The sequence below is a fragment of the Urocitellus parryii genome, chromosome 9, assembly GCF_045843805.1.
Source record: "Urocitellus parryii isolate mUroPar1 chromosome 9, mUroPar1.hap1, whole genome shotgun sequence".
NCBI lineage: Eukaryota > Metazoa > Chordata > Mammalia > Rodentia > Sciuridae > Urocitellus > Urocitellus parryii.
Genome location: NC_135539.1, coordinates 94,377,652 through 94,390,856, shown reverse-complemented (window position 1 = coordinate 94,390,856; position 13,205 = coordinate 94,377,652). Strand labels below are relative to the sequence as shown.

Sequence of the window (13,205 nt, the reverse complement as noted above, 5' to 3'; positions counted from 1 at the left end):
TGTTTTTTAAAATAAAAAAGGCCTCAGTTTATATCATTTTATTTTGAGCTTTATATAAGAAAAAAGTGCTTGCTAGTGATTCAAGAAAAAAAGATGTAGTGAGCCTGAAAATGACGAGAGTACAGTATTTTCACCTTTTCTTAAAAAAAAAGATATAAATTTGATGAAAATGGTTGTATTAACCTAAATTATTGTCAATAAATATAAAATCAGAACTGTGAATGTGGCTCAGTGGTAGAGTGCTTGGCCCAGGTTCAATCCCCAAGCACTGCAAAAAGAAAAAATAAACAACATATAAATAAGATAAAATCAGATGGAATCTTCTCTGGAAGGCTAATCACTTTTCAGATTGGTCAAGTAATGGCAATTTTCAAACATACACACATTCTTTTTGTGGTAGGGAGATGATCTGAGATGGACTAGTGGGTGTGAAAAGTTTTTCTTAATCTATAACCATCATAAAAGTTATTTGTAAAATAGCTTTTTTAGTATTATACAATAACTTATAATATTCATATGTTAGAGTCATATTTTTTGATAAGTAGTATAAATATAAATGGTAGTCAAGGCTGTAGGAGAGAGAGTATCCTTTTCCCACTAGAAGATAAATTTACTTCATTTTGGGGCTGAGGATGTGGCTCAAGTGGTAGCGAGTTCGCCTGGCATGCGTGCGGCCAGAGTTCGATCCTCAGCACCACATACAAACAAAGATGTAGTGTCCGCTGAAAACTAAAAAATAAATATTAAAAAAATTTCTCTCTCTCTCTCTCTCTCAAAAAAAAAAAATTACTTCATTTTAAGCATCTGGTAGTTCCAACTATATGCAGTGGATTATGGGAAATGGAACATTAAACAAGGAAACTACCCATCATTTAGCAAAGTGTCAGTTTAACCCCGAGTACCAATAGGAGGGTAAGAGCTAGGTCTTGGGAATGTTATATTAACATAAGCCCATTTTTATGACTGTCAGAATTAAGGACATGTTACAAATTAGAAAAATATTTTTTTAAATATATTTTCAGTGTTAGCTCTGGTCAAGTATTCTCCTGAGGATTACACAAAACAGATTTGTCTACCACCATGATACCCCCCCCACCCCCGGGCTCAGCTACATGTTTTGCTCACATGCATTAACCACCAAACCAAGCCCAACAAATCTCACTAAAGAAATCAACTTCAGCAGGGCATGGTGGCACACACCAATCCTAGTGAAAGACTGAGACAGGAGGCCAGTCTCAGCAACTTAGCAGGGCCCTAAGTAACTTAGCAAGACTTTGTCTCAAAATACAAAATAAAAAGATCTGTGGAGGGCTAGGGATGTGGTTCAAGTGGTAGCATGCTGGCCTGCCATGCGTGGGGCGCTGGGTTCAATCCTCAGCACCACATACAAATAAAATAAAGATGTTGTGTCCACCGAAAACTAAAAAATAAATATTAAAAATTTCTCTCTCTTTAAAAAAAAAAATGATCTGTGGATGTGGCTCAGTGGGTAAGGACCCCAGGGTTCAAATCCCTGATATAATAAAGAAAAAAAAAAAAAGAAAGAAAGAAAGAAAAGGAGGGGGAAGAGAAGAGGCGGAAGAAGAAAAATCAACTTTATGGGTCAATTTTTGTGACAACAAGCAAAACTGTACCTCCACTCTTGTGAATTTCTTTTTTTTTTTTTAATTTTTTAATATTTATTTTTTAGTTTTCGGCAGACACAACATCTTTGTTTTGTATGTGGTGCTGAGGATCGAACCCGGGCCGCACGCATTCCAGGCGAGCGCGCTACCACTTGAGCCACATCCCCAGCCCCGCACTCTTGTGAATTTCATTGGCATTTTCACTGAATCTTTTATATACACTTACTATTTTTAAGAATCGTTCTATAATCATTCCTTTATACCTTGTTACTGAATCTTCAAATTAATCATTATTTTCTTTTTCTTTTTTTTAACATACACACCCTTATATTTTTTTTAATATTTTTTTTTAAAGTTTTTGGCGGACACAATATCTTTTTTTTAATGTGGTGCAGAGGATTGAACCCGGGCCGCACGCATGCCAGGCAAGCACGCTACCGCTTGAGCCACATCCGCAGCCCCAAATTAATCATTATTTTCTATTAGGAAAAAAATTTGTCTCAAAAAAAAATTAAGGAAAAGAAAACATGACAGATGTTAATACCAATAATTATTTTGGAAAGACTGGATTATAGATTAATTGTATTTTCTCTATTCATTTTTTATTTTCCCAAATTTTCTTCAATAAGCATATATATCCCCCGCCCCTTTTAAACAAAAACTTTTTTCCTTTTTCAATGCACTTTTAAAAAGTCAAAGCATGGCTCATTGGAAGAGAGTATACTTAGCATGTACAAGGACCTGGGTCCAAATCCCAGGAACAAAAAAAAAATAAAAGGTCAAATCAATGTTATCTTCAACCTTTGGGGCAAAGCGAAAAGATAAATTATTCTCCTGTGGAATAAACAAAACCCAGGAGGCTACGCTAATCCTAACTACCTTTAATATAGCATATGTTACTGATGTTCTAAACGTCAAAGAAACAGAAAAATAAAAATGCTTTTTACCATTTTGGACTGGGTTGTGGCTCAGTAGTAGAGTACTTGCCTAGCTCTACCACTAAAGCACCGGGTTCTATTCTCAGCATCATATAAAAAAAATGAATAAATAAAATAATTGTATTCTGTTCACCAACAACTAAAAAAACAAAATAAGAAAAAGAAAATGTTTTACCATCTAAATTGCTTGGCAAATTATTAGTATTACAAAAAGAAAAAAGGCGTCTCTCTTTTCAGATGACTCCAGTTCACATATCACAAGTGTTTGTTTAAGTCTTTTTTAATTAGGTAAGATAGTTAATCACTGCAAAGTTATTTAGTTCTATAGCAACCAAAACTAAACACAAAAATATGTTTGTAAAGAAGTTACAGAGCTATTTTTCAGATGCAAGTGTGAAAAGATCCTTACTCTGATCAATAAGAAAGAAGTACTTCTGTTACCTTAAGAAGCATGACTGCTAAGCTAGCCCTTCTCAACTGAACTAAGATCACTAGCTGACATTTATCTAGCAACAACCATAAAAAAGTTCCTTTCCATTTCTATAAAACTGAAAAGCAATAGGTTAAAAATCTATTTTACCTAAAGGAGACTGACTAAAGTCCCTAGAGGCTGGTGAACTAGATCAACTCCTCCCACAGCTCCCATTCCCCATGCTGGGGATCAAACCCAGAATCACACATTAGGCAAATGCTCTATCACTGAACTGCATCCCCAGTCCCCAAGAGCTAATTTTTTATGAAGCCTACAAGTTAAAAACGATTTTTACCTTTTTAAAAGGGTTACAAATAATGAAGAGCAAAAACATAAAACAAAGTATATGCAACACTCACTATATATGATCCTTAAACCCTAAAGTATTTACTATCTAGCCTGTTATAGGAAAAGCTTGTTAACCCTAGACTAGAGGAAGAAGTAAATTCAAAGGGCCAAAATGATTTCCAGGAAGTTTTAAAAATGCAAATATAAATAAAAAGTTAGAAAACATACAAATAAAACATCCAGTTAACATAATAGCCTGAACACACACATTTATCTCCAATCATCAATGAAATCCTACTAAAAGAAATAAGCCAATTTACAGAACTCTGAGGAAGTTCAGAAACCAAAGGCAGATTCTTAATAAACAGGAATTTGTTTTAAAGTCTATATAAGAAGCATACAGCCACTCTCTATCCCATTTTGTATAATAACCCCAAACAGGCAGATGGTTACCTTGCTCCTATTTCAACAGAGGGCTTTATCTTTGCTATAGAAAATAAATCGTTCCCAGTCTAAACTTTGGTGCCCAAACAAATGTGATAGTAAAATACAAATTTTTAGAAAGGCATGGTTTCAAAAACTGTAATCCTCATGCACTCTCTTCTCAAGAAGCTACTGTGGGTATGCATTTCCAGTGTATGTGTAGTAAATAGCAAAACAAAGGAAAACAAATGATTCGGGTAAAAAGGAATGTGACAGAACAGAAGGTAAAAGTAATCAACTTCCAGGATGCCACATGGGCAGAAGAAAACTAAGACTGAATCAAGAATTTAAGGGCAAAAAAGACATGACTTTTCTTTTTCTAAAAGATCTTAATTGGCTTTTTGGGGGGTACTGGGATCGAACTCAGGGGCACTTAACCACTGAGCCACATCCCCAGCACTATTTTGTATTTTATTTAGAGACAGGGTCTCACTGAGTTGCTTAGCACGGGCTTTTGCTGAGGCTAGCTTTGAACTTGTGATCCTCTAGCCTCAGCCTCCAGAGCAAACTGGGATTATTATTATTTGTGTGTGTGGGGCTGGGGATTGTGTGTGTGAGGCAAGCACTCCACCAACTGAGCTATATTCCCCAGCCTGGCTGGCTTTATTTTTGATTCTAGAGTTGGAAGTATGTCCTGATGTTAAAAAAAAAAAAAGAAAAAAGGGTAAGTTAACCTGAGGATGAGGAAAACAAATAATTGCCTCTACATGAAAGACAAAAATTTGTTCAAAGAACCAAAATGCAAGTTCTGTCCCAATTATAAATAATATAATCAGCCAACACTAATTCGATCATAATTAATTACTGTCCGATAAAATTGCTGAGGATGACCTCAAATTTTTGATCCTCCTGCCTCAGCCTCCTAAGTTGCTAGGATTACAGGTTTGCACAACCATACCCGGTAGAAAACAGACTTCAAATAAAACCCATCCCTAATTAAAATAAATCCCTATTAAAATTAAAAACATGGAAAAAAAAGAAAAAAAAATTAAAAACATGGGGCTGGGGTTGTGGCTCAGTGACAGAGTGCTTGCTTTACATGTGTGAGGCACTGGGTTCAATTCTCAGCATTACACAGAAATAAATAAAGGTCCATCAACTAAAAAAAATATTTTAAAAAAATTAAAAACACATCTTCACATTTTTTAATTAAGAAAAAGCGTAATTCACAAATTCTTATACTATTTAAAAGAAAAGACTAATATAGTGCAGAATGCCTGACTCAAGGAATATGAAACACTTTGAAAATTATTTAGCACATACTAAATAATAAAAGTTTTAAGACTTCCTCCCCATTAATTCAACACACCCACAATCAATTTTTGGCAATTCCTCCTTTTTAACAACAAATGCAGCTGCCAGTTGTCAGGTACTGTTTAGAGAATGTGTTGTGTATATATGTGCCTGTGTATATATGTATAATTTTTATAATTCTTACAACAACCATTTGAGAAATGAAAGCACAAAATGTTTAAACAATTAAACAGCGGAGGGAGAAAAAACAACCCATATTGACTCCAGGGCTCACCTTCTAAATACTGAGGACTGTGGCTCTCAACTTAGTTAAATGATAAAAGTAAACATCTTTCTGGGTGTTGGCTACATGATTGTTTTCACTTTATGAAAACTCAAGAAGCTATACACTTGGAATCTATGCTTTCTTCTGTGTGACACAGGAGAGGCCTCAAGCAAATTTTAAAATCATTTACATTAAAAAATACACGGGGGTGGGTGGGGGGGTGCTGGGGTTGTGGCTCAGCGGTAGAGCTCGCCTACCGAGTAAGGGGCCCTGGGTTTGATTCTCAGCACCACATAAAAATAAACAAAATAAAGGTGTTGTGTCCAACTACAACTAAAAAATATTTTTTAAAAAATACACACAGGGGCTGGGAATGTGGCTCAAGTGGTAGCACATTTGCCTGGCATGTGTGGGGCACTGGGTTCGATCCTCAGCACCACATAAAAATAAAATAAAGATGTTGTGTCCACCGAAAACTAAAAAATAAATATTAAAAAATTATCCCTCTCTCTCTCTCTTAAAAAAAAAATACACACAGGGCTGAGGTTGTAGCTCAGTGATAGAGTGCTTGCCTTGCAAGCATGAGGCACTGGGTTTGATCCTCAGCACCACATAAAAATAAAATAAAGGTACTGTGTCCACTTACAACTGAAAAATAAATATTAAAAAAAATTCTTAAAATGATACTACACTGCAGGGTATGGTGGTGCATGCCTGTAATCCCAGTGGCTTGGGAGGTTGAGACAAAAGGACTATAAATTCGAGGCCAGCCTCAGCATCTTAGCAAGACCCTTTCTCAAAATAAAATCTAAAAAGGTTTGAGTGTGTGGCTCAGTGGTTAAACACCCCTGAGTTCAATCCCTGGAACAACAAAAAAAAGGGCACAACATATACACCTGTAATCCTAGCTACCTGGGAAACTGAGGCAGGAAGATTCCAAGTTCTAGGACAGCCTCACCAACATGGCAAGACCCTGTCTCAAAATAAAAATGAAAAAGGGTTGGGGATGTAGTTCAAAGAAAGGGCACTTGCCTACCACGCATGAGGCATGGGTTCAATCTCCAGTACTGCAAATAAAAAATAAGGTACAATTTACCCCTTGCCCAAAATAGTATAATTTGAGCATCAATAAGAATTATCAATAAGAAAAAAATGAATAAAAATCACATGTGTAAACGCATGAGTACTTCATGACATAAAAAAAAAGTGTAACTTTTTTTTGGCTGCTAGGGGGAAAATTCATTATTTTGAAAACTAGTAAATAACAAGAAACAAATATTTATCTTTCCTATTTGAACTCCACCCTAAACCAACAAGTACATGAGGAAAAGTATTTCAGTAAAGGACAAAGAAAATATCACCATTTAAAAATCCTTAATAAATTAACAGATCCAGACATTATCAATGGCCTTAACATCACAAAAGGATATACAACTTAATATTATCTGCCTCATGAAGAATGCACACAATACAAAGTAGTCTTGCCAGAAAACCAGAACTTGAATCTAAACTATCTAACTTTAGGAAATACACAGATGGGGAAAAAAAAAAAAACATTTTAAGCTGCCTGGATGCAATCAACAAAATCTAATGAACCACCCAATTTCTTTTTCTTTCTGCTTTTGGGGACTATGGACTGAACCCAGTGGTACTTTACCACTGAGCTACATCCCCAATCCTACATTTTTTAAAAAAAATTTTGGTAGTTGTAGATGAACAGAATGTTTTTATTTTATTTGTTTTATTTTTATGTGGTGCTGAGGATCAAACCCAGTGCCTCACACATGCAAGGCAAGTGCTCTGCCACTTAACTATAGCCCCAGCCCTCCCAGCCCTATATTATGAGACAGGATCTCGCTAAGTTGCTGAGGGTGTTGCTAAATTGCTGAGGCTAGCCTCAAATTTGTGACCCTCCTGCCTCAGCCTCCCAAATCCCTGGATGACAGGCATGCACCATGAACACCCAATTTCTTCAACAAACAAAACGTAAAGGAACTAAAGGATGGATGTGTAGATCTTTTATTTTTTATTTTTTATTTATTTATTTTTAGTTTTCAGCAGACACAACATCTTTGTTTGTATGTGGTGCTAAGGATTGAACCTGGGCCGCACGCACGCTAGGCGAGCGCACTACCGCCTGAGCCACATCCCCAGCCGGATGTGTAGATCTTAACTGAATCATCATTTAAATAAACTATTTAACAAATTGTTATGAAACTGGAAATTTTATTCTTTGGCTAGACATTTGATACGAAAGAATTATAAATTTAAAATTTTTCTATGGGTGATAATGGAATTGTAGTCAGTTTTTTAAAAGGAGTCTTTGCCAGGCATTGAGGCAAGAGGATTTCAAGTTCAAGGCCAGCCTCAGCAATTTAGCAAGATCCTGTTTCAAAATAAAAAGGAATCTTCATCTTTTAAAGATAATTAAATATTTAGATAGCTTGAGAAGTCTGGAGCAGGTCTGGCTGGGTAATGGGTACAAGGGGAATCAATGCACTATTCTACCTCTTTTTGTGTAGGTTTGAAATTCTCCATAGTAAAAAGTTAAAATTTAAATTTAAAAAATTAAAAATGTTACATCTACTTTTAGTTTACAACAAATAAAATCATCATCATCATTACATTAGCTAAATGTAGGCCTCCCAAAAGGTCTAATATATTAGTAGAAATGGAATTTAGCAATAAAAGAACTCACTTTTTTTTTTTTTTTTGGTGAGGGGAGGGAGATGCCAGGGATTGAACCCAGGCCCTTCCTTGCTCAAGCTAAGTGTATGCTCTACCACTAAGCTACAATTTGTTAAACAGTTCATTTAAATAAGGTTTCAAATAAGATCTACACATCTTTCCCACCCCTTTTTTCCTATACATGTTGTTCATTAAGGAAACTGGGTGCCCATGGTGCCTTCCTTCCCAATAACTTGGGAGGCTGTGGCAGGACTCATTTCTGATGGACACATTTACTTAAGTCCATTAGGATTCTCCCTCAATGTATTCAGATTTTCAAAGCCAAAAGCAATATTATTTAGGAATTCTCTCACACTTATTTTACAGACATTTGGGACTTTCTAGAACATGATCATGTTTAGAAAACCAACTTGGATCTTTCCATTAGCCTTTTATATTTTCATGTAAATATAATGAAAAAGTTCAATGTGATAAGGCAACTAGCTAGGTTGCTTTGAATATTCTCTTCAGCGTATCACCAGAAAACAGAGATCCCATTTGTTTTTATCTCCTGGGGTGCAAAGAACTATATTTGGAATCAGTCAGACTGAGAACCAATCTCACCTCTTACAAATAAAAACTGAGCCTGGTGCGGTGGCACATGCCTGTTATCTCAGGTAGTAGGGAGACTGAGACAGGAGGATAACAAGTTTGAGGACAGCCTCAGTAACTTGGGAAAAAAGCCCACAGCAACTTAGGGAGACACTCTCAAAATTAAATAAGGGGGCTTAAAAGGGCTGGGGAGGGCTGGAGATGTGGCTCAGCGGTAGCGCGCTCGCCTGGCATGTGTGCGGCCCGGGTTCGATCCTCAGCACCACATACCAACAAAGATGTTGTGTCCGCCGAGAACTAAAAAATACATATTAAAAAATTCTCTCTCTCTCTCTCTCTCTCTCCTCTCTCACTCTCTCTTTAAAAAAAAATAAAATAAAATAAAAGGGCTGGGGATATATATCCCCAGTATTATATCCTTGGGTTTAATCCCCAGTACCAAAAAAAAAAAAAAAAAAATTAGAATTAAATTTTTAAAAAGGCTTGGGGACGTAGCTCAGAGGTAAAAGACCCTGGGTTCAATACCAGTGCCAAAATAACAACCGAGTGGCTCAGGAAGATTCCTCACCAGAGAAATGAGAATTACACCTTTACAAAAGGGCTCACAGGAAGATTAAACAAATCTTGTATACAGCTTTCACAATAGTACCTAACATTTAGTGAACATCTGCTCAACATATTGGCAATCATTAGTTTGGAATTTTAAGTTAATGTAACTAATTTAACAACTTAATGTAATGTGGCAATAAAGTATTAGAGACAGAAAAATCCATCCCCTTCATAAGAACTCTTAAAAATCAAAAATTTACTTCTGCAGGTCAACTTCATCCAAGAAGCATAAAACCTATATGCTCTGAGTCCCTTCAGTTCTCTAACAACAACAACAACAACAAAAAAAAAACCCACCACAACAACAAAATACTTAATTTTGCTAAAATTGAATTAGGCCAACTTTGCTCCATCCTTTAAAAACCTTTAATGAGGGGCTAAGGCTGTAGTTTAAAGTGCTTGCCTCGAATGTGGGAGGCATTGGGTTCAATCCTCAGCACCACAAAAAAACATATAAAGATACTGTGTGTTCATCTACAACTAAATAAATATTAAAAAAAAACCTTCAATGATTTTTCACCAATATTCTGACAAAAAGGACCAATTACTTACAATAGCATTCAACTCTTACGAGGATCTGAATTAAACCTCTAAAGCCATCTCTCTCCACCAAACTACTTCCTACTTGTCACTTCCCAGACATATGACTTGGCCATTCGGGTTCCTGACCTTCCCAATTTAATGAAATGGCACCACTACCTCAATCTTTCATACTACTGTCGCTGGGTCTTTAACTCCTCTTTAGGACTTATAGGACCTAATAGATCCTAATGAGCTATTCACTTACAGTGGAAAACTAATTTAAAATATTAACCATAATTAAGGATGCAATAATGCCTAAAATTTAGATGGTATTAACTTACATTTACCTGTACTTCCACCTATTATTTCATTTTTTAATTTATTTCTGTGCAGTGCTGGGGATGGAACCCAGGTCCTCACACATGCTAGGCAAATGCACTGAGTTACACACCCCAGACTATATTATTTAACTTTTACCTTCACAAAATTAAGAGGGTAGTTGACATATAGGCTCAATCATTGGCCTATGACTACTGTGACAAGATTACTTTTACACGACTACTGTGACAAGATTACTTTTACATTCTTCCTTTTTCTTTTTTAAACAGTTATTGTATATGTCTCATATGCTGCCAGTATCTTCATTGATATCTCATGTAATGTTCAATGCAGAAAGGTAGCTTTTAATTGCTAAACAGTTACTTCTCTTGTTTAAGTATTTGGATATTGCTTTGAAAACTTGAGAAATGAATGAACCATACCTACCAAAGAAGCTTTTGTTATTAAGGTGACTATAACTAGGCTCCCCAAATTATGGATTTCCCCTAGAATTTCTCCCACTCAATAAAATAATGTTAGGTTTAGATCACTAAACCTAAATCTGAGATATCAAAGAACTAGAATCCAGAGGTTCCTGACTTTCAAGGCAATGCTATACTCCACCTTATACAGTACTTTAATCTTTCAAAGTAGATGTTACTACTATTTTCAAATAAGACAAACTAAAAAGATGAAATTACCCATTTTGCTTTTAGTCATGTGGCAAAATCAAGAATTAAAAGTTGATTCCTTTCTACTCTTAGTATCTACTACAATATACTTGATTGGAAAAATAAATTCCAAGAATAAAATTTTAAGGTAGAACATAGTTTCCCGAAGTGTACAGAAACTACTAGATTTGCATGTGTGTTAATATATCATACCACAGCAAACTCTAAATTCAAGCCAGTGACCTCAGAGGTCAAGTGATCCAAAATCCATTAGCCATTATTAATTTCCCAAGCTAGCAAGTATACAAGGGCTGAATTCATTGTGTAATGACAAAGAATATTTCAAGGGTAAGCTTTTTAATAAAAAACGCAATGAATTCGGAATGCTCAAATGTTCTGAATGATTTACAAAAGAGAAAGCCTCACTAGTTTGCACAATTAAAGTTATTTTGAGAGAAAACATGTCATTAACATGTATCACTAAGCTGAACTACTCAACTTCAGCCAGCAAAAATGTGTACTTTAAAAGGTACTCCTTCTGGGAAAACTGTCATAAATATGCTGTTCTGGAATGTACGTGGAACCTAGCAACCACTTTTAAAAAGTTTCATTTGTGGATGTCTCTCCTTGCCCTCCGCCCAAGAAAGACATAAATATCTTTAAGAATCAAACTAACGGTCATCAGTCTTTCCTATTTACAAACCCATGTGACTGGTCTCTCCACCATTTGACTAAGTGAATCACCCACTTTAAAGAAAATAAATAAATAAAACACTTAGAACAATTTTGTTCTAAGAGAAGAGACATTTCAATTAATTATGCGAGAGGCACAGAGGGTACTTTTAGGCTTTACTCTGAGAATTAATTCTTCCACATTAGTTACTAGATAAAATTTTAACCATTCAGAAGCTACTAGAACATTGTGGACATCTCTTCAGAATTTGACAAGGTGGAAAGCATAAATGAGTTTAACACTTTACTTTTTTCTCTTCCTCATCAATACTACCAGGGGACCAAGTCCTATAGTTCCCCAGAATGGCTGGAATGGGTATGTATGTGGAACCTATTGAAAAATTTCTTCCACTGTAGGAAAAGGGTAAAAATCGGTGGAATCCTAGGTGGCAAACCATGGGAAACAGGAAAAGGAAAATATCGGTAAAGAAAAAAAGCAATCCCAGAATAGGATCCTCTGGGAGAGAGGTTTCATTCTTCCATCCTGGCTCACGGAAAAAGGAGAAGCTAAATCAGGTAAAATGCCCTGGTAACCTAGGGGAGGCTAAAGCAAGGTTCCAGGCCCCTCAGGGGTGTGACCTAGTCCAAGCTAATAGTGACAAACTTCGGGTACCCCCAAGGAGAAAGCCCTGCTCTGGTCACCGGGCCTACCATAGGCGGTAGGAATGAGGAATGAGACTCGTCCGGTCACCCTAGGGACCACAGCCCTGGCTCCCGGTGCCGAGCAGAGGCGGCGGGAGTGGGGGCGGCGCGGCTCACCTCGGAAGAAGCGCAGAGCCAGGCCGTACAGCTCTTCCAGGCCAAAGCCCCAGCGCTGCTCCAGCCGCCGCGCCTCCTCCGCCGCGCCCCCAGCCGCCGCCTCCCCGGACTCCGGCTGCTCCCCTGCGGCGCCCGGGCTCCGGCCGGACCCAGGAGGCGAGGGCGGCGGCAGTGGCGGCGGCAGCAGTGGGGCGCCCTCTGCGCTGGGCCGCTCCTCCGGATCCGGACTTAGCGTGAGGCCGTCGACCGATACCTCAAGGCGCTCGGCGTTCAGCACCGCCGCCATCTCCGGGTGCTGCGCCTCCTCGGCGGGGACAGGCGGCGGCCACGTATCGACTTCCTGCTGACCTCTGACCTCCGCTTGCCGACACCGGAACTTCCGCTGCTAAGGAGGATCCTGGGCCCCCCAGAAGGGCTGAGGCCTGGTGCCCCGCCTCCTCCGGAACCGTCGATTACGCCCCCTCCGCGACCACCCGCCGTCGCCTCATCTGAAGCTGGTCTCCACCGCCTCTCCCAGCCATCACCCGGCACTCTGTGATGCCAGTTCTTGCTATGAGCGGCTGCTACGCCCCCAAACCCCCCGCCCACGTCCCCCAGTTGGGTTCAGCGGCTATTCAGAGATCGTCAGGGGCGGGGTCAGAGGAGACCCGCGCGAGGGTTAGTGCGGGAGCGTGACTGTGTAGACCGGCAGGCGCCCCCACCCACCTACCCGCCCTGGCAGAGACCCTTCACTTTTTGTAGAGGATTATGTGGTTGGAGGAGCTCTTTTTGCCCACCAGTTTCGTTGGTATTTACAGAAACTTTGAGGAAATGAAAGGCAAATACTTTTTTTTTTAAGAGGAAACTGAGGATTGCTGAGAAATTAAGTGGCTTCTCTGTGTTGGTTGTAGATTGATAGAACTTCTGGTTTTGCAGGAACTGAACCTCACGTAATTTAGGGGACTCTTACTGGGGGAAAAAATACAAAACAATAGAAGCAGGAGAGTAGGA

At 38.3% G+C, this 13,205-nt stretch overlaps 1 protein-coding gene across 1 annotated transcript in view; it reads right to left on the bottom strand.

The window, feature by feature from the left end:
• The window catches only part of Acbd3 (acyl-CoA binding domain containing 3), a 38,583-nt gene extending 26,032 nt beyond the window's left edge, over positions 1–12,551 (bottom strand). The window contains exon 1 of the mRNA XM_026405767.2: positions 12,216–12,551. Coding sequence (XP_026261552.1) covers positions 12,216–12,501 — 286 coding nt within the window. The 5' untranslated portion in view covers positions 12,502–12,551. The remainder of the gene's footprint in view (positions 1–12,215) is intronic.
• Between the last annotated feature and the right edge of the window lie 654 nt (positions 12,552–13,205).